The sequence below is a fragment of the Aptenodytes patagonicus genome, chromosome 8, assembly GCF_965638725.1.
Source record: "Aptenodytes patagonicus chromosome 8, bAptPat1.pri.cur, whole genome shotgun sequence".
Taxonomy (NCBI): domain Eukaryota; kingdom Metazoa; phylum Chordata; class Aves; order Sphenisciformes; family Spheniscidae; genus Aptenodytes; species Aptenodytes patagonicus.
This window is the reverse complement of record NC_134956.1, coordinates 16,413,843-16,440,676: the sequence shown is the minus strand read 5'-3', so window position 1 is coordinate 16,440,676 and position 26,834 is coordinate 16,413,843. Positions and strand designations below refer to the sequence as shown.

General features: G+C 44.8%; 1 protein-coding gene across 8 annotated transcripts in view; it reads left to right on the top strand.

The window, feature by feature from the left end:
* Positions 1-26,834, top strand: part of CADPS (calcium dependent secretion activator) — a 229,456-nt gene that overhangs the window by 178,096 nt on the left and 24,526 nt on the right. For 4 of the 8 annotated variants that reach the window (XM_076346556.1, XM_076346555.1, XM_076346554.1 and 1 more), the window contains 6 exons: positions 6,094-6,240; positions 9,362-9,517; positions 12,408-12,555; positions 19,491-19,565; positions 20,630-20,713; positions 25,625-25,657. In XM_076346556.1, coding sequence (XP_076202671.1) covers positions 6,094-6,240; positions 9,362-9,517; positions 12,408-12,555; positions 19,491-19,565; positions 20,630-20,713; positions 25,625-25,657 — 643 coding nt within the window. The remainder of the gene's footprint in view (positions 1-6,093; positions 6,241-9,361; positions 9,518-12,407; positions 12,556-19,490; positions 19,566-20,629; positions 20,714-25,624; positions 25,658-26,834) is intronic. The other 4 variants (XM_076346560.1, XM_076346559.1, XM_076346558.1 and 1 more) reach the window with 1 other exon arrangement.

Here is a 26,834-nt window from a genome sequence, read left to right as displayed (position 1 = left end):
GCTCTGCCAGGTCCCAGCTCCCTTGCCTGGAGGATTAGGCGTGCAGAAACCATAGGCGAGATGACTCAAGCAGAATCAATTATTAAATTTGGAGAACTAGGAATTTACCAGAAAGAAATGAATAGCCTGAGAGAAACCCAAATTGAACTCAAGAGCTGGTGAATGATAAAAATGTGGCATGTGCTTTGAATTACTGTTGTTATTTCACAGGTTTTGAAGCATTGCTGAACCCTGTCACGCTTGCTCTAAAAAGCCAAGTCAGATCCTGCAAAGGAAAAGAACTGACTTTTCCTTCTAATAAAGTTATTAAAAGAGAAAGATCGACCCTTTGCAAACAGCATGAGTCTGCTGGTGGCTCAGACAGGGGATTCAGACCAGGTGACCTCTGGAAGGACTATTTTCCCTGCTTTTTTTGTGATTCTCTAGGCAAAGTTAAGTGTCACTGCACTCTCAGAGGTTGCTGTATAAAAGAACGTGTGGTCTTTCCGGACTTTTCACACCAAATATGTTCCGTTTACAAGGAAAAGAGATTTTGTTCGGCAGCCAGCCTCCCATATGCAACCTGGAGTCTGAGTACCCAGGTTTTTTCCTTTCTTTCTTGTGCATCCTCAGCATCCGTAAGGATTCTGCCTGCCAAATCTCAGGCCTTTTCTTGACACCTGATCATCCCCTCTGTTTTGAGTGGGGTTAAGTGGCTGGCATTCAGGATTCTCTCTCACTTTCCATTTGCTGTCTTTGGTCTGCAGGCTAACAGGATTAAAAATCCTAAAAAATCTTGTTTCAAATAAGCAGATGTGACCCAGAAAACATACAAGAAATAGATCTTTCGAGTAGGAGAATGCCATTTTTACAGCCACTCCTTCAAGCAGAATTGCACTTCGAAGTTAGCATTAACTTGAGTTTCAGAGCTCTGCTTTAGTAATGAATATGTTTGTATTTCCTTGTGTGTTACGAAACAGAGGCGGTTAACTCTGTGTACCTGTCCACCTCAGTCGAGCAGTCAATAAGCAATTTGTTCTGCTTTTTTCTTTTGCCAGAAGCTGACATTATTTTGGCTTTTAATGACTTTTGTGGCTTAACTATAGATGTCCATAAGTACTTGGCTGTCAGAATGCTTTGTCCCTGGGAATGCCATTATCTATCATTTTCAAGTTATCTTTGATAGTTATAAAAGGTCTTTTCTTAGTTCTCTTGTAATGGTTATGCACTTCTGGAGTTCCAGTTACAGAGTGCTTTGAGCGTTGCAGTTTCAAGCAAAAGCCCAGGATGGACTATCTGTCTTACAGACTTGGGTACTTAAAAGATTTCTTCCAGCAGGAAAGTGGGTGCTTTTCACAAGAAACTTGTGTCCATCTGGTGAAAAGATGCACTCCGGGTTTGTTTTTTTTTTCACTAGTTGGTATTTTGTTCTTGTGTCTCACACACAAAAGTGCGAGTTGCAAATGCTGGCTTAACGCGATGTGACCCGGCGAAGGAAGATACCAGCGAACGCACAGAGGGTGGCACATACTGTGTAAGGGAAAAGAGGGGTGTCGTTCCTAGGATCTTATGACAGTTTGGATGCGCTGTTCAGAACTAAATGTTAAGGCATCTTCATCTTTTGCCTCCTGGGCAGACCACCTGCTCCTCTTTGTCTGATTGACAGTGAACTTGCAGAAGAACTCAGGTCAGAGACTTACTTTGCTCGATTTGCCCTCATGTACCTACCTCCTTCTCCCCCCCCCCACATGTCCATACTGCAGCACAGTTGAATTTTTGACCATTGGTTCTCAAATGGTTTGGACCAGCCAATTCCCATCCAAGTCATGGCCTTCCATTGCCACCTCTCCAGCAGAGCTTTTTGGGAATTGGGAACAGTGCAGTATGTTTTTCCATGGCTTTCCTCTGCTTTGAAGAAAGGCCTTCCGGTTGGCCAGAAAAGGTAGATCATCGTGGCTGTCCGTTCCACCGAGCTTACCGTTGTCCTGCTTTGGATCTCTACAGTGAATTGTGAGAAGGAAATCTCATTATCTCCTGTTAACCAAGAAATTATTCCACAACACAGAATCTTTTGAAAGGGTTTCTCTATGCTTGTGCTTGCAATCAAGGATGAAATATGTAGCCCTCCATAACCTGACCAGATGGCAGTTTGCAAGCATGTATTTCTTCTATTTTCATTGCTGAATACTCTGCACCTTATGCTACAAGGAGTTAGGTATAGAAATTTCAGTGAGAGCGATACTGTTAAGTATTGAAAACATGGGGGGGAAAAGGATCGATGTAATGTGCTCATGAGGGCTATGTAATCTGCCTCTGCAGAGCTGCTGAATTTACAGGGGGTCCGTGCCCTATAGCTAGAGCAGCTGGTGTGCTTGTATGAATCCACGCAGAGAAATGTGGAACACTTGTCCTTCGCACAGTCATCCAAATACGGAGGATACAGAGTAGGTCTGTTCTCTGGTGAGTTGAGAGGTCTTGGAAAAGTAGGGTTTGCAATGGGTTTTTTTTCATGCTGGCTTCTCAGAGAACACTGATTTATCTTGCAGCCAGCAGACACGTACGTGTGTGTGTGCGTCTCTGTGTGTGTGTCTGTGTTGAAAAATCTTTTTGAGCAAATGCTAAAGCTGGTGCAATGACAACCGGTTTCAATCACTTGACTAGGACGTTACTCATTGACCTATGGCTGTCTCTACCGCACTGTAGTCCTGGCTTTAGCATCTATTAATTGCTCACTAACCCTTTGCAAACTATTTATAAATGTAACATTAATGTAAGAACTTGAACAGTATGATTAAACTAATCGTTTTATAAGGTTGTACTACTACAAAATGCTAGTGAAAAATGTTTCCCCTTAAAAGAAGCACCGTTGTAGTGAAAATGAGTATCTTTGTTACTATTCTGGGTGTCAGTCAGAGGAAGAGCACAGATTTGACTGCCTACTTCACTATCAAGCTCTTTGCTTCACATCAAGGCTTTTGTGAAAAGATTTGCTCTTGAGCATTTGCTCAGCCTAGGCAGTAAGGTTGTAAGCATTTATAGTGATGGAAGAGACAGGCGTTTGCGTCTTCCATCACTAAATCATTTCAGGCATCCCATAGGAAGTGAGCGTGTAAGTATGGACAAGGCTCTCGTTTAGCTCTGTTCTGAAGCCAGGGGACAACTCAGTAAAAATACTATGATTTTTCTGCCCTCCTTTCAGTACTAGGGCAGCTCTCCAGGAGCAGCCCCTGTGCAATTGGACTTTTTTTCTGTGATCGGTGCTACAGTACAGTGTGAGCGTTGGGATGTTGTCCAGGGGTATGTTGCCAGTCTGTTTGCACTGGGAATTTCCCAGCAGACAGTACAGGTGAAAGCCATTTACACAGCTACCAGACACAAACGGGGGTGAATCAGAAGAAGCCAAGAAAACAAGCAGTACAGCTCCAGAGTGTGCGTCTTTTATCAAACATATCAGGATCCAGTCCTGAAGCTGAGTCGTCTTAAATCAGACAGCCCTCATCTTGTTGATGCAAATGCCCACATTCCCTGCCTGATGGCTGAGGTTATATTTAGCCATCTATATTAAATAGGCATGGCTGACTTCTAGAAACAGTTTCTCATCTTGGACCTGTAGTTTTATGGTCTGAGCAACTGCAGGCTGGAACATTTGTTGGTAATATTAATCATTTTTTACAGGTCTCACTGCAACTGTTAGTCAGATAATTAGATCGGTTGAACCTGCAAAACTGTGCATGTCAATTCAGGAGAATATTTTTAAAATTAGTTACTGTATGTTAACATAATATACTCCATTATTTTGCTGTTTTGTTTTGTTTTAAGAGTACTAACTTATTCTTGCAACATATCCTTGCATCAGCAAAATAATGTGTTGTATAAAAGAAATATGTTTCCGTGTGAATATAGTATACTGTTTACTCTAGAAGTCATATTTTATTAATACAGTGTTTTTATTAATATAACACTGTCACTTCTTGAATTTTAATATTAAAACCAAAGGTCCTCTGATTTATGTATTTACCATCTGGCTAAGTTATTTAAGTTGCTTTTCCTTATACATTTATATGTTGTCCACCTCTTGCTATTTCTTTATTTATTCCATATCAGTATCTAACCACATGCACTGCCATTTCTGAAGATTTAACACTCTCTCAATCACTGTGGAGTCTGTGTCTCATTCAATAATCATATCATCTTAATAGCAGATACAGTATGAATGGAAACAATGGACAGCTTTGTTACGTTAGTAAATTCTCGTATCTGCTTACTGCCTAACAAAGAGAACAAGCAGAGCGCGTGAAGTCAAATCTACTAAGAATCACAGAAACAAAAGAAAACAAGAACATACTTTTTTTTTTCACTAGAAAAAGACTTTGGATTGTGGTTTTCCTCCCCAACAAGGGATTTTATTCACAAAGGGAGAATGAGGATAAAGTCTATTCCCTAAGACTTGACACCAATGACGAGCTGAGCTCTTGCAGAGATGTGGTTCAAATCTTCTGTTGCGTTAGGAAACATGTATTCAGTATAGCCAGCTCAATTCCATTACTCTGGGTTTTGATATATAAAACTTGCAGTAAGAAATGGAGTTTAAAATACGACTCAAGGAAGTTGCTAAGATTTTAATATGCCTTGAAAGACATAGTGTATAATTTGATAGTTTTCCAAGAGTCCAGATAATGCTGCCTGTACAGTAACTGATTTAATCCAGGGGAATGGGAGAGACCTCCTAAGGTGGCATGTCCTGGTGCAGTCACTGAGAGCAGGGAAGTTTGAATGCTGAAATTGTGTCCATGCATATCCATAGAAAAGCTTCCAGTAGCTTCAGCAGTGCAGGGTGAAGCTGAAATCCTGAAGTCCTGATTCCATTTTCACTGAGCCCAAATAATGATCCAGTGAAAACGGTGTCAAAGCATCTGGTTTTGTTCCTCAAATGGGACTGTAAAACCATCTATGGATTGTGTCCCAGTGTGCCATACAGCATGACTGGATTAAGGCAGGAACAAGATACACCTCTGAAACTCGCTTCTTTTCCCAAATCCCATGACATTTTTATTGTGCATGTAAAATATAACTGTGATGAGATACTCATTAAAACACAATTAGACCAATTATAACATCGAGAGACCTAGCACACTGAAATACGTCAGGGTGGTTTGCAAACTTTGGGCATGCGGTGCTGTTACACACCGCACATTGTTTCAGGAGAGTATGTCGCATTAAGTTAATACGCTAGCCAACTTTTAAAAGATCTCTATTTGCATAACAGTTGCATGTCTGAAAATAATTATTGAAGTCATGATGCCCAAGTACACATGCTTCATAAATTAACCTTTGAATGTCTTAATCACCCATTTCCAGTCAAGTAATATTCACATACTGGATTTATTAAGTGCCATTCATTCACAGTGCACGTATGTAGAGCTGGGCAACCTGCAGGACCCATTTTCTCCGCACCCAGGAATGCAAGGGCAAGATCAGGGCACAGGTCTTCACTGAGGAAGAACCTTGTGGTTCACCATTTCATTGCTCCAGATTAGCAGGCACATCTTTGTTATTTGTAGAGTACAAAATAAACAGAGAAGTTTTGGAGTGAAATCCCGACTCCATAGAATTTGGTGGCAAGAAGAACTCTTATGGACTTCTGCATGGCTGGAATTTGAAACTCTCTGTTTATTATTTTGAATCCCAATTCTCTAGTAGATCTCTCAGTTTAGCTCTTTCATCCAGCCTAACTGAGTGTGTAAGAACTGAGACTCGCTTCCTTAGGAGAGAAATTTTTCCGAGGAAACGCTGCTCTCTGCGCTCTGAAATGGTATCAGGACTTGAAGCTGGAGTTATTTTCTGTGGGTGTTTGAGTACTCTGTTAATTTGCTACCTTGTGATTCTTCTTTTCATTCTGTTTTTTTTTAAGTAACTTGCTTTTTATTGCAGACTGCAAACCCAGTACACTTAAGCTTCCATTACTCATGCTTCCTTCTGAAATGTTTTGCTTTAGTTTTTTAACTGTCTTCGTGCTGTGAACTTTGCAGATTTGTTTATGAGTGTCACGTGCTTCTGCTACATCTGCATTGTCACTGTTATGGTATTTTTTCTTTCTGTCTGTTTCTTCCACAGGAGTTTAACAAGTAATCTGCCCAATGTGAATCTACCAAATGTGAATCTCCCTAAAGTACCAAATCTACCAGTTAACATCCCACTAGGCATCCCACAAATGCCTAGCTTTTCTGCACCGTCATGGATGGCTGCTATTTATGATTCTGAGTGTGTATTCAGTTCAAATTAGATCTCATTTAAATTTAAAGTAATCTTGGCATGGATATGTATTGTTTGTTTCTGTGCATTATATAAAACTTTAAAGAGTGATACAGTTAATTAGACATTTTCTGAATGAGACACGAGTGAATTTCTGGCATGTGTATTTTGAGGGTTTTTTTTGTATAAATCTTCAAAATTTTTCTTACTCCCACTGAGAGTTTGAGCAAGTATCTTGCTTTACAAAATAGCTGTCGACAATGGGACATGGTCTGAACGTACGAACCACAGAGCTTATAATGTGACATTATGTGTCTCAGCAAAGAGTTTTGTCCAAAAGAGAAGATGAACCAATTTCAGTGCCAGTCAACCAATTTCTGTGGACCAGATGTAGATCTAAAAGTGAATTTTATTTAATGGAAGCTCCGCATTTCCCAGATAATAATTTTTGTCTTGATTTTGATGAAACAGAAAGAGGAACACCCTGCAACAATTCTTATTCATGTTGGGGGAGGCCCCAGAGAGCAGTTAAAGCTCCATAGCCATCATTACAGCCTGAATAATGCCATGGCCAAATAAAGAAAGATACTTGAGCTTTAGATTATGGGCTGGAAAATCGGGCACAGTGTCAAAGCAGTCAATCTGTAGGCGTCTTGTGCTCCCAGGTCACTGTCCGAGCATCCCAGGGTGCACGGGTGGAGCTCAGGGGAGACATACCGCAAATCCTGAGCACAGATTAGGCGAGTTTTTATAGCAGATTTCCCTTAAAAGTCCCGGCCACCAAGCAGTGTGGAGGGTGGTACACAGTGGGCTAAACCTGAATCTTGGCATTTGAGGTAGCTCATCTCCCGAGACGTCCTAGCACAGGAACTGAGATCTTGCCAGTTCTGCATCCAAATTCCTAGAGGGTTATTTAGGGTTGGCACAGGATGGTCCCAGCCAGCACTACACAGATGTGTTGCTTTTTCCCTACCTTCTCGCTTAAAAGATAAAACTGAAGAAGCCCCCCAAAACTCTACCCCCTTCGCTGTTACTGAAACACCCTCGATTACATCTACACCTGGAGTCCACCAAAATGCCTCTGCCATTAGCCTCGCACAGGCTGTATTGCAGGGCAGTGGTAACGAACCAAAGTAAAGCAAACACTGATGTTTGACTTTTTAATAGATTTTTAAAACTTTTTAAATACTAGCATGGTCATTTATGTTTCAAAGTTATACAACTCATATTCATGCTAAGATAGCTATATTAAAGGCTAGCTTAGGCAGTTGTCTGTAAAGAGTACTTGAAAGTTTTAATCTTTCTCTGTGCATGCTTTTGTGGTATTGCCCTTGAAAAGATAAGAATCATGTCATGGCAGAAAATTGGATAATCCCTCTGAAAACGCTTGAGCATCAATGGTATACTGCAAGCTGCCTGCGTGATTAGAGTAATTGCGGTGCTCACAAGCAAAATATTAACAGTGCATCTTGGAAATGAATATACTATATTGTTTACTTGCATGGAGCCCGAATCAAAAGTGAAAAAAAGACCAAGAATAATACTTTTAAAATTTTGGAACCAAATGGATGTCATAATGTTGCTGTAGTAAATACCAATTACTCTATTTGTACGTATTTAATTATTTAAAACATAAATTCATGCCGTTCCAAAACTGGGTTTAGACTGTTAAAGCTTATTTATACCCAAGCACAGGTTTGAACCAGGTGCAGCTCAAAACTGGCGGTAGCTGAACACTTGAGACTGTTGTACAAACTGGTCCCCTGGTTAAAGGAAATGCCTGATTCTTTATCTTTTCATGTCCCTGGTTTCCTTTTACTCACCCTTCCCCTCCATCAAGGACATGTTACCTGTTGCTTAGTGTCAGATACGTTTCTCCTACAACCGAGACGATTCATTCTTTATCTCGTTAACTCTGTTAGCACAGGACCCCGCAGGACCCCTCTAGCATGTTGGGACTACGGTTCTCACCTTGCAGTAGCCGTGTGTGCATTAGCTCCAGTTTCCTCTAGCATTAACTCAATGCAGCTGGCATCTGTCACAATAGAAACACCCTCCCTCATCTGTTTCTATAGATGATGTCAGCACCAGTGGTAATGCATGGTGTGTTAAATATCTTATAAATTACTGTGTTAGCATTAGTGGTATGCGAGGAGGGGGTTGAAACTCTTGAAGCTCCCTTGGTAATTGTTTTGAAAAAACGTGAGGGAGAAGGAGAGAGGGAGAGAAAAGGGTTATGGATGCATAAATTTCTCTGCACAAACAGAGCACAATCCAGTTCTGTATTTTTATTCTGTAAGTGGAGGTTTGAGATAGAATTATACTGTGAAAAGAACCGGTGTAGCTACACACTGCAGGACCAAAGACTTCCATCTGGGCAGGGGTGTGGGTATGAGAATATACGCTTGGGAGAGAAAGTCAGAGTTTTGTGACAGACCAAAGATGTTGCAAAATAAATTTTAAAAAAATGGAAATTTGTTGTCCTATAGATGCCTTTGCAAGAGGCGGCTCTGTGAAAAGGTGCAGCGGTCAATCCTGCCAAAACTCCTGGATATGAGATGTCTAGTGCCCTTAGCTCAATTGACTTACTCCGATTTTTTTTCAGCTGTTCAAGAGATAAAGCGTGTCCTCGCTCACCACTTGTTAGCACTGTCCCTTACCTGGAAACGGGGCCTCACTTGGGGGGACAAGGCAAACTCGAGATATAATTCGGAGGGGGGAGAATTGCATGAAACCCTAAATCTTAATAACGGCATACGATCTAGTATGGCAGTTATTACTGATCAAGGATTTTCTACCACTATTTCTGGCCTTAATTCTTAATAATCACATACGTTAATGTGGTTATTAACTAAGGCTGATTTTTACCATACACACATTCTTCCCGTTAATATGTGTAACTCATAATGTTGTCTTACTCATCTGGTCTGGAAAGTTTTGTGGGTGATGACAGCAAGGTAGATTAGGCAACTGTATGGTAAAACTCAAAATCCTGATGGTGGAGATTGCCAGCGTTGTCCTGTGTATGAAACTACTGTCTGCTCTACACTTGTTGCAGGAATGGTCTCCACATCAGGTTACAAAGAGCCTGATGCCACTTATGACTTTTGTTCTCATTTTGCCCTGCCAGCAATGGATCAGGCACCTCGGAAGATCTGTTCTGGAAACTTGATGCCCTACAGACCTTCATTCGGGATTTGCACTGGCCTGAGGAGGAGTTTGGAAAACACTTAGAGCAACGCTTGAAGCTTATGGCGAGTGACATGATTGAGTCCTGCGTGAAAAGGTACGTGCCCATGAGCAAAATAGTTACGTTTCTCATAGGAGCTCACAGGACGCAATGGTTTTTTCTGTCTTATTATCAATGAAGCTTCGCTTCAACCACCATTTATTAGTGACCCCAGCTCACCTCTGCCCAGCACAGGCGTGGTGGAAAGCCACCCTATTGCTGTGAATTGTGGACTCTCCCAAGCAAGCACTTCTCTGTTGAGACTCTGGAGAGTGCATATTCACAATAATCACCCATTCTTTCAAGCTTTATGGCATGTTGCTTATTTTCCGTGCCGCACGTGAGATCAAGTCTTTGTAAATGCAGTTTGGTATTGGTGGGGTTGAGTGCTGAAGGCATAGCCCTAAGTAAGATCCCAGCACCCACCTAAAAAACACAGATACATGAAAAAACAAGCAAAAAAGTGATCCCAGAAAGGGGATATTGTGTAGCTTGGCACACAGGCTTCACACCTGCTGTCGATCGAGAAAAGCTGTTGTATCATCAGCCACATTATAGGATACTCACCTGCAGATCTTCCAAAACAGAGAGGTTTCCTTAAAAAACTTTTAAACATACAGGCAGCTGTCATCTTGAAAACAAAATGTTACAGTTAAATTTCCAACCTTTCCAAGGTAATTTCCAATACCTCTATTTGGCATCAGAGGTAATGAGGCAGGAAGAAGAAATGAACTTTGCATTCCATTTTGCAGAAATTAATAGACAAAGAGACAAACCAAAGGAAAAATGGTTGCCAAATACAGCTGGTAGATGCTAATATTAGCTGCAATGTGTGATGTGGCTGTTCTGTACCACAATTGCCTGGCCACTCTGCAAGTGCAAGCGTGGCGTTTATTGTTCGCACGTTTCCCGCAGTCTGGATATGCAACACCACCGTAGGAGAAGGCACGTCCGGTCCCCCAGATGTAGGCAGGAGGCTCGCCCGCTGGAAAGCAGACAGCTCAAGGCTTGCTCTGGAATTAAACCCAGTACATTTTCAGTGCAGTGAGATGGTCGTGATGTCTTTGGCATTGAGCAAGTCCCCCTTTATCGCGGCAGCTCATCTTTGGTCCTTTGGCTGGCATGAACGCTGAGCTTCAGTTGTCCTCCAGTTGTCAGACCATCCTTTAGGAGCAAAGCCAGTGCTGGAGCTCTGCTCTCTGCTCTGCCCCCAGCACCACCAGCAAAACGCTTATTTTCTCTTTTTTTTTTTTTAAATTGGAACCAAGGCACCTTTGCCACACCTGCAGTGCAGTTATAGCTGCGATGATCTATAGAAATCAGACCAGGTTAGCTCAACTGAGATAACTGGGAGAAATAAGCAAGTTTCCAGGTACATCTGAAGAAGGGCTTGTGTGCCTGAAAGCCGGGGTTTTTTTTCCCAACTGCTTCAACCTTTCTACAAATATGTTGCCCCTCTGTAAAAACCTGGCCCAGCTTGTAATGGTGTGACTATATATAATGGTTCTGAGCATAAGTAAGTAGGAACATGCTCATCTCTGCGAGGAGATGGAAAATCCCAGTCACTTTGGGTCCTTTCAGTAATTATCAAGATTCTAGTCCCCGAGTCCAGGCTAAATCTGGCACTGGTAATTAAATCAGTTCAAATGCCACTGCTGATGTAAACCAATATGCTGCCTTCCCTATTTATATCACCTGCAAACAGGGCCTGGCTAAGGTTTCTTTAGCAATTTCAGTTTGACACAACATTTTTCTTCACGTCTGTCTCTGAACTGTTGAATACCATGGAGGAGCCACCCCGCCTTCCACACTTGGTTGTATTTCGGTGCTGTCAGGAAAGCAGCCCTTGCAAGGAAGGCCTGTTCCGCTAATAAATCCGGGCAGGAGGACCTATGTACCAGCTCAGATCTTATCCCAAGAATGGGAGTTTCACGTTTGTAAATGAGTTTTCATTTGCATAACCCTTGGGGGATCTTTCAAGATCAGAATTATTCCTGAGCTGCAGCTGATATTATTTGTCATTTCTAAATTGAAGCTTCTATGTTAATTTGTTGGCAGATTCTGTCTGATGTGATAATTGTTCTGTGTTAGGCTGGATTAGTAAAGTACCTCAGGAATCTGCAGAGGGGCTCCAAAGAAAGGCAAGGCAATGCCCACCGTATTGCAGAGTACTCCCCATGTTAGAGTCACAGGTGCCTTGGCATTTTAAAATACGACACGGGATCAAATCCTGTAGTCTTTGGCCCAACAAAGCTCTTGGTGTAACATGGTTTGTAACTGCCAGGGATGTCAAATTTGAGCTCAGTGAAACCTCAGGAGAGCCGTGAGGTGCGGGCTCGTGCGATGCCTGTGCGTGTGTTCGTATGTGCACGACTGCACCCGTGCACATTTTTCAGATGTATTCTGGTGAGTATGTATGCTTCGGGAAAACTACTGCTATGAATTTATGAGACAATCAGGAACTTTCAGCAAGCAAATGAAATCAAGTAGACCTAAAAATGCAATGATCTGGCAATGTCCTTTCAGTCAAGCGATGAACGAGCTTCTGTTATTTGTAGTTGATACCGTGGAGCAATAGGAGCTTCCTTTAATGCGTCAGGCTTGCTATTTGTCTGTGGTTATAAATCAGCTAATGCAACCAAATTATAGGTGTACATTGACACTGCTGTTTGTAACATCATCACACTGTTTATCAAGCATGAGGAAGTCATAGTTTCCCTGAAACTGTTGCACACTTTATAAATAGTGTGTATTCTGGAAAGTGGGTTTCTTTTTAAACTGGAAAATCATTTTTAGTAAAAGCGAATTTGTAACAATTGCACTATAACACTCCCAGCAGCATTCGGCTTTCTGGTTTGTTGAACTCTTCTCAGTATTGTTTCACATTATTATTAGCTTCAGTATCTTAAAAAGCAACTGAAACATCTTTTTCTCTTTTCCTTAACAGAACCAGGATTGCATTTGAAGTAAAGCTGCAGAAAACCAGCCGATCAACAGATTTCCGAGTCCCTCAATCAATATGCACCATGTTTAATGTCATGGTGGATGCCAAAGCTCAGTCAACAAAGCTTTGCAGTATGGAAATGGGCCAAGAGGTAAAAATGCAGGTTCTTCCCTTCACAGCTTTTAAAGGCAATGTCATGAAATTTCCTATCTCCTGTTGTGCTAGTTTCAGAGGCGTTATATCGGTTGTGAATTTAGCCTTCCATATAGAGTGTGCAGATGAATATGCAGGGGGTTGCTCTCAAATAAATTTAATGAATACAAACATCCGGAATCCCTGTCACTTAGGAGTGACTTTTTGCAACGACTGTGGCGTGCATAAGGTATCTCTTAAGCTTGCTTGATGCATGATGACCATATATATTGAGTCATTAACTGCACCTTGGAGCCAGGTGTCGGCAACACACTTTCTATGTATGACTATTTTCTGTAGACAAACATAAGGAAAACAGAAGTGCCAAGTTGTTGCTGTGACGCTTTTAAGGAAAAAAAAAAGAACAAAACAAAACACCAAAATAGATAACTTCAAAAAGTAGATCGACATTCCAGCTGCTGTGACTTCCTTGAGTACTGGCTATAATCAGCAAGCTTGATGATCCTGGATTTCCAGGTTCTTAATGACTCAAGTTGCCAAACAACAAACCTGTTTTAATTAATTGCTGATACATTTTTTCTTCTGAAGCCATAGTTGCTTCATGGTAAATTGGACTAGATTAAATGCATCATAATGATCATTTTGCTACAGCGGCTTCAAGCCAAATTAAATATTCCCATATCAGTCTAGAATAAATTCACAAATACTGTTTGGCTGTCCTATCCTGCCGCTTGTCAGCATTTCCTAGATAAGCCCTTTCGCTACAGCTTTCCATGGTCAGATCTTGCAGTGAATCATTGCAAGTTGGTTGTTTGGGTTTTTTTCAGTTATTTACCTCACCCTGTTCCTCTTGAGAGGACTTGCTCCAAAGGCCACTGGGTGCAGCAGGGATCCTTGCCCTGATGTCAGTGGTGTTTGGATCAGACCCAGCTGTTCTTTTTATTTTTCTTATATATATTTCAGTTATGACATTGTATTTGTGACAGTCACCTTGCAAGAGAGGTTTCAAACTGCTCGTCATCAGGTTCTTCCTTCATCTTCCAGGTCAGCTGAGGCAGATCTTGAGTGGGCTTTTGTTGTCCGAGCCTGGACATGAACTTCTCTACCATTTTCTGTTCCGTATTCATACCCATTTATCTTCCCAAATCCCTCAGCCTGCAGCTGCTGCAACATCTGCCCTGGCAGTGCCCCGTCAGCCAGGAAGGGCCATGGTTGCGATGCTCCCTGCTGCAAACCAGGATCAAACCATTGCGCATTATACTAGCACAGTCCCTGGGGAAAGGGACATTTTGGAGATCAAGCAGACTCCGATATCATGACAGAGCAAGCTCATTACATTCATAAAACTGTCAGGTTAAGTATTCAGATGGCACAAGACTGATAATATCAGCTGCATCTGGATATAGCGTGACCAGGCACTCGCTGCATCTTTCCATGCTAACTTGTGATGCTCTGTGCTTGCCACAGTTTCCTCCAAATTTTGAGCATCAGTCACGTTGCACATTCGGCCTAAGTCAAATTGCAAGTGAGAGGGGAGCGGGCAGCAGTGCAGTTGTTTCTCCGCTGTCCTCAGCTGCAGTGGGCATTAGCTCTGCAAATCTGCCTGTGCCGCTTCAAGAAGATGTTTGGTACAGCAGCTTGGAGACAGCCTAACTCCTGTGGCAAGCAGCAGTTGCTGGGGCATGAGGTTTTTAACAGATAGCTGAACTAATAGACCTGTAAAGCAGATGTAAATTATCAGTGCATAAGTTACCATTTAGGGCTGCAGAATTTTATACACCTTCCCTTTTTCTTTTCTTCCTTTTAATGAGTGTTCCTACCTCCCCCTCCATTCGCTCGTGGCACTCCATATTTCAGCTACCTCCATCTCCTCTTCTTGAAGCTGGCTAAACCTGTGCGCCGAGATGGTCATGCTCAGGGGGTAAAGGCTAGGATATAGATATGTCGTTACAGCCCGTGAGGGGAGGACAAAATGCCACCCCACCTCTTCCAGTCCCCGGTGGAAATGATGAGACAGTCAGATAGACAGTAGAGGAGTGAGAAACCGGGTTTCAAGCCTGTGTCTTCCTCCATAATTCGGGGAGCTGGGTCTGTGCATCGTTGAGTCCCTCTGTCTCCCCGTCCCCGGTGCGTGGCTGCCTGCAGCCCCGCTGGGGAGGGATGGACAGGGAGGGAGGGACAGGCGCTCCTCGCTGACAGGACCCTCCCTCAGTGCCGCAGCCGCCGCATGGTTCCTAAAATACATGGTCCCTTTGCAGACAGTTCAAAAGCAGCAAAAAGGGCTCAAACTGCCCACCGCGGTGCTCAGGCAGGGGCGTTTGCCCAGACCTAGCTGGAGAAGACATTTTGATTAGAAACAAACCACTGATTTTTCTGACAGTCCAAGCTGCACGTGAGCAGAGGCTCTCTCGACACGTTACTTGACCTCGCTCCTGCGGTTTCCCTCCCACCCCAATGGCCTTCCCTTTAAGTCTACCTTCAGTTACGCTCACTTTAACAGATACTTGAATGCATTTTGCGAGCATTACCCTGTGAAACAAACACCCATCATTTCATTTCCATTTCCTTGTCTCTAAAGGCAGCTGTTAAAACATTTGGTAAACATACTTTACCATCTTAAATATTTATTTTTCCTCTGAATTTTTAATACATCTAAGGGGATAAATGTATGTATTAAATGTTTCTCAGTTGGTCTAGTATGTTTCTATTTAATATCTAAGGTCAGATGGTCCTTAGAGAAATACAACGTACACACAATCTGTTACATGACAAGGCAAGATACTCATCACATAAAGTCAAGTTGAATCATTGTGGTGCACTGATTATGGATTGCAATAATTGAGCTAATAGAAAGCTGCGATGAACTCGATCAAAAGCGGGGGCTATGCTGGGTAAAGCAAACCAGTTATGCGATCTTTAACCTTGGGTGTTTTCATAAGAAATGTAGAAGGAGCTGTTGGAAACACTGGTTTACGAGCCAGGCATCTGGGAAAGCAGCACCAGGCAGTCGTTTTCCAAACCGCTGCCTTCTCTGACCCCATCCTGGCTGGGGCTCGTCTTCCCGAGGTGGAGCTGGGGCTGCAGCGTGGGCGGCACTGGGTGCACATCGCTGCGGCTGCCCGGGGCAGGACCCACAGCCTCCTGGGCCCTATTCTGCACAGTCGCTGGCCCTGGCACCGGGTCTGAGTCTGCCCCAGGGATTGCGGCTGCAATGGGAACGAGCGGTCAGAGTCCTACCAGCACCACCTTGGTGCGTGCACAGGGTCCTCTCCTGCTCTCAGAGCTGTGGTTTTATTCCATCAGGGCTCTTATTTGCTTTTTAAACAAGCCTTTAATTGAAAAAGCATTGGTCAGTGCATTTCACAGTGTATTATTTTGCATGTAGCTAGCCATTTTTGAGTTAAAACTCGTGATTTCCCCAATGAAAGCAGTTAGCTATATCCTTGGTTGCGAGGTCTTCCACGCACACAGAAAATGCAGCAGCAGAAGGAAAACATAGAATCATAGAATCATAGAATCATAGAATCATTGAGGTTGGAAAAGACCTCTAAGATCATCGAGTCCAACCGTCAACCCAACACCACCATGCCCACTAAACCATGTCCCTAAGCGCCTCATCTACACGTCTTTTAAATACCTCCAGGGATGGGGACTCCACCACTTCCCTGGGCAGCCTGTTCCAATGTTTCACCACTCTTCCAGTAAAGACATTTTTCCTCACATCCAATCTAAACCTCCCCTGGCGCAACTTGAGGCCATTTCCTCTCGTCCTATCGCTTGTTACTTCGGAGAAAAGACCAACACCCACCTCGCTACAACCTCCTTTCAGGTAGTTGTAGAGAGCGATGAGGTCTCCCCTCAGCCTCCTTTTCTCCAGGCTGAACAACCCCAGTTCCCTCAGCTGCTCCTCATAAGACTTGTTCTCCAGACCCTTCACCAGCCTCGTTGCCCTTCTCTGGACACGCTCCAGCACCTCGACGTCCTTCTTGTAGTGAGGGGCCCAAAACTGAACACAGTATTCGAGGTGCGGCCTCACCAGTGCCGAGTACAGGGGCACGATCACTTCCCTACTCCTGCTGGCCACACTAGTTCTGATACAGGCCAGGATGCCATTGGCCTTCTTGGCCACCTGGGCACACTGCCGGCTCATCATGGGGAAGACACCCCCATGTCCTGGTTTCAGCTGGGATAGAGTTAATTTTCTTCCTAGTAGCTGGTACGGTGCTGTGGTTTGGATTTAGGGTGAGAACAATGTTGATAACACACCGATGTTTTAGTTGTTGCTGAGCAGTGCTTACACTAGCCAAGGACTTTTCAGCTCCCCATGCTCTACCGACTGAGAAGGCTGGAGGTGCACAAGAAGCTGGGAGGGGGCACAGCCAGGACAGCTGACCCCAACTGGCCCAAGGGACATTCCATACCCTGGGACGTCATGCTCAGTACAGAAACTGGGGGGAGTTGGCTGGGGGGGGAGACCGCTGCTCAGGGACAGGCTGGGCATCGGTCAGCAGGTGGTGAGCAACTGCATTGTGCATCACTTGCTTTGTATATTCTTTTATCATTATTATTATTATTTTCCCTTCCTTTTCTGTCCTATTAAACCGTCTTTATCTCAACCCACGAGTTTTACTGTTTTTATTCCCCCCGATTCTCTCCCCCATCCCACTGGGGGCAGGGGGTGGAGTGAGCAAACGGCTGTGTGGTGTTTAGCTGCCTGCCGGGTTAAACCACAACACCCCAATATACGCACAACCCCTTCTCCATCTCCCTTAGGAGGTCCTGGCTGTGTATGCCAAGGATGTCAGCAGCTCCTACCTGTACCCAGCTGTCACAGGTCCCCATCACCCCGCAGCTACATCTCGAGCTGTGCTGGGAATGGCCAGGTCAATCCTGGGAGCTGATAAGGGCTAACTCTGCATTAAACAGATTAATCATAACTATGATCCCTATAAGGGACTCATATATGTCTTGACCTGCAAAGCAGGACATGGAAATGGGAACTGCAAATGCAAATATCACTTGCTTGTTGATGTATGTTTTTTCCTCTGAGTGGGCCTGGCAGATTGCAGCCTGTGGCGTGGCGGTGCCAGCCTGTCCTCCTGCGTGGGTGAGGCTCTGAGTGGCCCCAGCCAGGTCTTCGGCCACGGTGTGCTGCACCGTGCACCCCTGCCCTGCCTGCCCTGCCCTGCAGCAGGGCTCGCCCGTCAGGTACATCCTAGTGAAGGGTGTGCAGCTGCCCCGATGCTGAACCCTGCCTGTCGCCTTCCTCTTTGGAGCAAAATAAAACCATAAGAGACTGTCAGCAGTTAGGAACAATCCCGTCCCTTCCCCCTGTTTTACTGCCTGCAAATACTACAGGTAGCGATCTCTCATATTTCAGTGGAAGGAGGTTTTGATCACGTTTCACTTTCCATTGCTTATTGTTTCTGTGCATGATGCTGCTGTTCTCATATGTCCCTTTTTTTTAAAGATTTTGGTTTATTTATTGTTTATCTTCATATGTTCTTTTTCCTGTCTTTTGCACTTTCCTCTTTATTTCTGTCCCCAATCATCTGAAAAGTTTGCTAAACAGTGGGTAAGTGTGTCCTACTTTTATTTTCTTTTTTGCAAATTCCTGTATTAATATGTTACTGTCATAGAAAAAAATCCCCAAGCTGTAGAGCAGTTCAGAGACTGCCGATCAGACACTGAGACCAACATCCAGCATTTGTAAAGCCCTTGCAGTCTTCCTTCCCAAAGTCTGATTAGTATTTAAAGCAGATTTGTGTCTTTCAATGTGATTTGATGTTAACATTTTAAAACAATATTAATGCCAAGTGGTAATGAATATAGTGACTAGCACCAGTGCTTGAAATGTTTGACTGAAAAATCAAATGTTTTGTGTTGGAAAGCAGTCATAATCAGTATTTTCTCAGTCCATTGAAAATAAGAATATACTGTATGTTTTCACTAATTAAATCTTGTATTGGAAACAGGTCTTTTCTAAATTAGTAGAAGACTGTATTTTAGTACCTATTCTAGCCATATTGCAGCTGATTGCATCAGAGCTCCCAAGCTAAGCAAGGTTTGGCATGTGCAGAAATTGGGTTGAGGACTCAGAAACGCTGATGCTGCAGGCACCGGCGTTGGTCAGCCGGTTCTGAGCTCATGCCGCGGGATCTGCTAACACCCAGGGCTCAGGGCTAGCACTGCCTGCGGGCTTTTGCATGGGACAAAAAGGCTCATCTTGGTTTGTTGGGGGGTTTTAAATCTATCTTCTAGTCACTGAGCAAAGCATTTAAACGAGTGCTTAATTTGAACCATGTGCCTGCTGAACCCAGTGCGTAACATGCGTTCACATGCTTTGTTGCAGTAGATGGGAAGTGCACAGCACCATCTCCGGGGGTTCGACCCACTGCAAACTCCCCTGGTGCAGCAAATCCTCCCCACTCCCCTTCCGAGGGCTGCGTGGTTTGTGGTGCCCTAGGCAAGGGCTGCCCGTTTCCCTCCGGCGACAGGCGTATCTCATTGTCAGGTGTGATCCATGTGAAAAATGAACAGGATAATGCCCACAGAATGGGATAATGCCTGCAGAATGGAAGCAAAAGGACTCCAGGGTCTCTAGGAGCACTGGGTGCTGGTGCTCTTGGGCATGGCAAAGCCTCTTCTCCGACGCGTGCGTGTGGCTCCTGGAGCTGTGGGCACACAGAAGAGGGCAGGGTTTGCCCATGCTTCACAAACTGGTGTAAGAGTCTCCTGAATTCAAGGTCTCCCCTATAAGTGTAAGTAATCACTGGCCACTATAGTGGAGTACAAGGTAATAAGCTGCATAATTCTTTGGTTTAATGCTACTCCATATTGTGGTTTACCAAGGGAAGAGGCTGACAACCATAGAGCTCTTGCCTGTGATCAAGGCTAATATTTTCCTCACCCTCTCCTTTTATTTTTCTTTAGCACCAGTACCATTCAAAAATAGACGAACTAATTGAGGAAACCGTCAAAGAAATGATAACACTCCTAGTGGCAAAGGTAACCTTCAGCTTCAGGTGAAGTGATTCACTGTTAACATTGCGTTTTTAATATGTACGTTTCCATTAAAATGTGACACATTAAGATGTTGAATTGGCTTCTTGTTTCTCACAGGCAAGATCATACATCTCCCAGTCCTTTCATGGTGACTCTTTGATGATTAGGAACTGCGTGAGATGTAATACGCTGCTAGCAGGATTGCCATACTGGGCCAGACGTGGTTTTAAGGAATGGGTGTTATGTTGATGGGGTAACACCCGTGGTCAGCATCACCCCACGGCACTGAGGGTAGCTGCAGTCAGGGGGTGGCACCGCTAAATGCTGCTGCATAGACGTTGGGGTGGCACGCAGAGGTGGTCACCACTCCTACGCATAAGGTTGTGCGGACAAAATAATTCGTCTTGTGCAAGATCGCCATATGGTCTTCTAAGAAATTAATTTAGAGGTGACAGTAGTGGGAAATACATTCCAAAATGTCAGGTTTAATTGTTTGGAAATTGTTTTTCATCAGAGTCGGCTCCTGTAGCTCAGCTGCCAGCATTTCCCTTGGGTTGTTGTGTAGGTCTGGTGTGCTGCACTAACACAGAGGGGAATTGGTACGCAGGGAGAAAGATGGTGGGGTGTGTTTTCCTCTAGTTTCAAACTTTCTGAGAACAAGTCATCCCTATTATACAGTGGAGACCTTTAAACATAATCCACCAACATATGCCAGTTCGATTCTTCTGCAAGAATACCCAGCTAGCTGCGTGCTTGACACTGCGTACTGGGAGCAAGAACCACCAGCTTCCCCGTCCGGAGAGGCTGTGCTGGCTTCCCTGCGTGCTGCACCCACCTCCTGTCCCCAGCATCACCCATGACACCGACGGGTGATTCCCACCCCGCGAGACGTAGCACCTGAAAGGCAATGCTCCTTTCTCCCCGCTCCCCAGCCCGCTGTGCTCAGGGACAGGTTGTCCGTTCCTTTGGCAATGCTGAGAGCTCCACTGACTTCTTTGAAGCTGATGTTGATTTTTATGCCCTTGTTCAATTACTAAAAATAATTGCAGTATCTTTTGTCTTCATAGTTTGTCACCATTTTGGAAGGAGTCTTGGCCAAACTGTCTAGATACGATGAAGGAACTTTGTTTTCTTCTTTCCTGTCATTTACTGTAAGTACAGACAATATTTTCTTTTCTTTTTTTTTTTCCCGAGTTGTAATCTCCTGCTCTCCCAGGGCTATATCAGCTACATAATAATCCTGCCATTCTGTGATGTTTGAACACTCTAACCCCCATGTGAATACACAACCTGTATGCAGATATACAGTACATAAACACCCAAGATGCATAGGCCATCTTATTGTAGCACAATGTAAAGCTATCTCTAGTCATCATTCAGGCTGATGGAGTTTATTCTGTTGAGGATGCATATGAAGATGAAAAAAAATCATTGCACTGTACATGCAATTTGCCCAACTAAAGAAGTTGCTTCATTGCCACCTTGCATGACAGGTGTGTTCCTTTCATTCTTCTGGCCATAATAGTGGCCATCTTAAGAAGTAAAAAACAAAATAAGGGAGATCTAAGGAGTGCCTTCGTGTTTCTAAAAGAGAACAAGGTGGGGGAAATGCCATGAGGTTACGCAGCACAAGGTGCGTCTCGTGACACATTTCTCCCTAACATTGCAGAACCAATCCACAGCTCATCCCGTTATGTATTTCCTAGAAAAGTACAGGACAAGAACAATATCCATGCAAAATTGGCCTCAGTATCCACAAGGGCTCAGCAATCTGAGCTGTATTCCAGAAAAGTGTTGTGACAGCTTCTTAAGACAAACACATAGCAGCCGATTTTCAAAGGTCTCCTGAAAATGCATGCCAGGAAGTTTACAAGAGCATCTGTTTGCAAGCGTGGCTTCTCTTAGCTCAGCTCACAGACAGGTGTGCACCCAAATGCATGTGTCTGGGCTTGCTTGGAAAGTTACATTAACATTCTCACCCACCGGCCCCGCTGCCCGCGTGCACAGCCTGTCCTGCGCTCACTTGTTCACGGAGACTGGGCAGGAGGCAGAAGGCACTGCTCTGCAGGCTGGGAAGGCTTTCCAAAATCTCTTTCAGGAGTTGTCTTAGCTACTCGTAATTGTCTGTTGTTTGCTACTCTCGGGCCCTTTTTGCTGAGTTTGAGGCAGTTTTGTAGGATCCGTTTGGAAACGGGGACGGTAAGAATGGATGTAGGAAAGCTCACCAGCTGAGGCAGGAAACTCAGCTCACAGGCAGCTGTGTGCACACACGGTCTGGCAGCTTATCTAAACTAAGCATCACAACTTTTCAGGTGTGCTGGAGCCACTTTGTTCTTTGGAGAAGGAGGGGAAGGGGGGGTGTCCCACTCACTGCCCTGCAGCGCAGCTTTTCTTCCAGGATAACCCCTGCGTGGTTACAGCCCCGGGGCTGTGCTCGCTCTGCTCGGAGGGGATGCACGGGATGCCTTGGGGTGGATACCTTCCCTCGTTCCAGTGCTGCTGAGGGTTAGGAGACGCTCGCGTGCCAGCAGCAGAGGATGTGGAGGCGGCAGCTTTTCAGGCATCGGAAGTACCAGCATCAGCCTGGGTAGATAGTGTACTGTGCAGCCCTTTCTTCTCCGTGAATCCAAGCTGTTCTTCGGTTGATGCAGCGCTGCTCCCACCACATCCTACTGTTTACGCTGCCGAGTGGTGCTCCCTTTGATTGCTGAGTGAACCCCCTGGCCGCGCTCGGGCTCTGGGCACCCGTGAGGAGGCAGCACATAGGTGCGTGGGGGTCAAGCATCCTCACTCTGCTGCTCCTCGGACACCTACTGACAATTAGCTGCCCCAGCAGCAGCAAAATGGTCTGTCCCACTCCAATGGCCCCGCAGCCTTTGAGCCCAGCTCCACAGCTTCGGTTTGCTGAGTTTCCAGCCGGGAAGGGGTGTGCATCCAAATAGTTACTGTGCATGGTGTGTCCACATCCCCAGGAAGGTGCTGAGCTCTCGCCCCCAGCAAGGACACTGGGTGCACTGCGGAGGAGCAGGATTGCTCCTTTCTGGGCAAGGAATGTTTCTCGCTTTGGCCTACTTGTTTACTGGGAGCCACTGGGCAGCACCAACCGCAAAAGGAGGCTGAGGAACAGCCCCGACCCCTTTGGCACCGGGCTTAGAAAGTCTCCCTTCCCTGCAGTAGTAATGGGATTTGCTGTGTTTAGTCTTTGCAACGATAAATAGAGAAACCCTCTCTTGTTACAGCATGCTTGCACCACCTCCTACGTTTTCCCTGTCTGAACAAATACAACAAAGTGTGATGGTCCAAGCCGCTGAGCTCTAGAAAGCATTAGTCTCCCACCCCCTTCTACCGACTTCTTTTATCGCGTGTTTTCCAGGCGCTCTGCAAGTGACATGTAATCGGGGGTCTTGTGACAGACAGTTTTATCACCTAGTAGGATATCCTCATTTCCAATTCTTGCCTCGAAATTCAAGATAAAATTAATGCATCTGTTGTCCTAATAAATTCTCACTAGCCACTTCTCCTTGCAGAGGACTTTGGGAGGAAAATACCCTTCTAAATTTGGCCAGACTTTTTTTTTTTTTTTCCTGTTTGTTGCTACATTTAAGTGCATCTCAGCAGCAGCAGCCCAGGCCCTGGCTGGGCATCTGCATGTGCAGATCCACTGAGTCACAGGAATGACAGCTGCTAAAATTCCCTTTAATCTGGATGGCCTCTGTAGGTGGAGAATTACACCTACGGTAATTAAAACTAAAGACTCCATATTACCCGAGGGAGACAGAAGTAAAAGATCTTATTTTTGTTCTGCGCAAAATTTGTATGGTAAACTGAGACGTTTCATGGCAAAGTCACATACTTTGTGAAAAACGGCAGCCTAGCAAAAATCACACAACATCCGGCAGTTTGGAAATTTCACTAAATGTAGCCAAATCTGAGTTTAAAGAAAAACAAGTAATTATTCTGATTAAAGGGGAGTGGGCAGGAGAAGCAGCTCAGTTTTTTTGTGGGTGGAGGGGGGAGATCGCAGGAAGCCGACTGAGTTATTCTTGTCCCCTCTTGGCTTTGGGGAAGAAGGCAGCTTGAGACAGTGGCGCTAAGCTGGACCTAAGAGTGCTAAATCCACACTCAGATCGCAGGTTTCCTGGGGTGCCGCTGCATTACTTCATGCCCTGTGTGATATTTGAAAATACAGGTGCATGGCACGGTGTAGTCCCGAGCACGGACCCCGGCTTCAATTCTGCACCATTTTCCAAGCTTTCCTCCTGGTTGTTTAGCTTTGCTGCTCAGAAAAAGAGCTCGTTTGGAGCTAGCTTGGGTAGCCCTGCCTGCGGCTTGCTCCACGCCGGCGTGGGTGTGCCGTGACTGCCTGCTCCTCGGGAGCTGCAGCCGTTGGCTGGGCTCCAGCTGCCTTCATGGATGGAGGCTGGGGCTCCTCCGCTCCCGTTCGGCAGAAGCAAGGGATAGCGCTTCGCTACCTCCCAAGAAAGTTGTGAGGATAAATGCAGTGAAAGAGCGAGGTGTCCAGACAGCCAGCTGGGAACGGGGATACCTGGAGGAGAGACGAGCATTTGCTCTTCGCTGGGAGCAAGGGCTTGGCGCTGATTTTGCTACCTCCTTTGTAAACTCATGTTCTGGGATGTGCCCCGTCCCCCTCCATCCCCTCGGAGAGCCAGACCTTGGGTCGCATCGGGGCAGCAGGCGCTCGGCACCCTCCTCCTGCCCTTACCTCTGTTCTTGCCCCCCCGGCTCGGCAGCCCGGGCGCTGCCAATACTTGCAGCGTTCACCTCGGCAATTACCACCAGTCTGGTCTTTTGTATCGCCTCATTGTGCTTAATTATGCACCCCCCACACACACCATATGAATGCTTCCACCCACTCTCACATTCTGTCTCACACATACATTCATTCTCTCATTTGGGACACATAATTTATTCATCCCAAGATGCAACTGTGTGCGTGTTATATTTAGGCTGTTTTAATGGTAGCTTTAGAAATATTTAAAAGCAGGTGAGCTTTTACACCCAAACAAAGATGGCCGGCAACGCTTACCCTAATTAAAAGCAGAAGCGTTGTGGAAAATCCCAGCCGTACTCTTTCTAGACACGGTGCCTTATGCTACAGTGGGAAAAAGGTCTCTCTGGCCAGCTGGGCACTGCTCAGTTGGAAAAGTTGGCCCTGACACCGGGGGCCACCCCACCTCCCGTGCCAGGTGATGTGCACCCTGCTGCATGGCAAACCGGAGAGAAAGTAAATTTGGGGTCTTGCAGCCCCCGCCGGCTTGTGAGGACACCATAGAGTGCAGTGTCTGCCCTCTGGTACCCTTCCTCAAATAACATCTTTTAAAAGGGGGGGTGGAAATCATGGGAAACACTAATGTAGCTGTGCATCGTCGGGGAAGCAGAAAAGCTTTGGGGCACTTCTCTGTGGCATGGCGTGAGCACGCCGCCCCAACATGGTCTGCGAGCTCCTGTCAGCGTCAAAAAGGGGGAAAATAATGTCCCAGGCTGCAGCCTGCAAAGCTGGGGGAAGCACTCCGTGGCTGGGACTATGGGCAGGGGGCAAAATTAGGGTCCTTTGGGTGCTTTCTTGTGGCCGCCTTGGTGCAGGTGCCTGCCAGCCTTGCCATGCCATCGTGCCCCTGCTGCCAGGGGAGCTCCCACGGTCCCTGGGATGCGGCTCCCAGTGGGAGAGACACGCACTGCCTTCAGAGACACGTGGCATCGGGCGGAGAACGAGGCCTCTGAAGAAAATAACGTCTACTTACGAACCCCGTCTTCCCCCGCTCGCTGAAGTAGAAGAGGGAGAAGCACAACTCCCACACTATCATCTGTTGCTATTAGAGCTTTAGCAGCAGTAAAGTTACCTCTCCAAAACAACAACAACAAAAATACCACCCTTGCCTATTCTTTTAGACAGGAAATGTAGTTTTTATCACCCTTTTTCCCCCGCTCAGCATTATGTTGTCCCAAGTCTTGGCTGGAGAAGCTCTTACAGTTGTTTAAAGAAAAAGCAAAGACCTGAAAACGTACCGATGGTATAAACTCTCTTCTTGTTCCTTTTACAGGTGAAGGCTGCTTCCAAATACGTGGATGTACCCGTAAGCACAATTTAAACAACTTCTGTCGTAGTAATTTGCATCGTGCTTTGGTTTATGGCATGTGTAGCAACCTACGTTATGCATTAACAGCCAAGATTGAACCATGGGCCTTCACACTTCTAACATTTGAACTGGAAAGCATATCTCCATGATGTTAATAATGAGCAGTTACCCTCTTATGGAGACCTACAAGGCTGTTTAGGCAATAATTTGCAGATGGTGTCAAAAAGGTACCATATTTATGCAATTGGCTTGAATCACATTTTTAAAAAATGGGAGCAGTGCATTCTGTTAATTCTTCATTTGGACTTGTACAAATACAGTATAATTTCCAAACAAAAAGGTCCAGACATGTTAGAACTGAGCCAACACACATCTAACACATTAGCTAATGTATTTTATTTTTGTTCTTCTAATTGTTGGTTTATTTTACTCTTTTGGAAAATGACTTTTTTATTACTTTGGGGAAATGGTGACGAGCTAGCAACATGTGTTTGGGAAATTGTTAATGAAAATAATTTTTTCCATTTTTCTGTAATTGGTATAGGAAAACTGTACATCGTCTTCTCTAATTAGACCTTGATTCATAAGGAAAAGAGCCCTTAACGTCCTTAGACAGAGCACTTAACTTGCCAGAAATTTACATTTAAATTGAGTTGAAGTGTAGTATATGAATGTTGGCTGAAATAAGGGGCTCCTGTAACATTTACAGGCAGAAGGATCCTGAGCAATTGCAAGTGAAAAAAGAGTAGATCTTAATATACCACACCAGTTCCTGCATCCAGTTAGACTGGGCAGTGTAAATCAAGAATAACTCAGCTGAGTTTGGTGACCTGTATGTATAATGTATATATGTACATTTAATGCTGATGCAATTGCTCTGCATGCTCTCACATGACAACATGATAAATTTATCAGACACCTTGGACCACATCATCTGCGTTCAGTGTTTCCATCCCTTTAGCCCAAAAGAAACCTTTCCTACCAAATTGCCATATCTTTAGCCCAGCACGAGAAAGACAAACTCTTGAATAAGAGATCTCGCTTGGTTTAAAATATCCCAATGCAGAGATCGGCATCCTGTTGTCTTGGAGTAATAGGAACAAGATATTGAGAGCATTAGAGAGACTCAGAATTCATTTCTAGCCCTAGAAAATGTGGAGATCCTTCAGTTGAA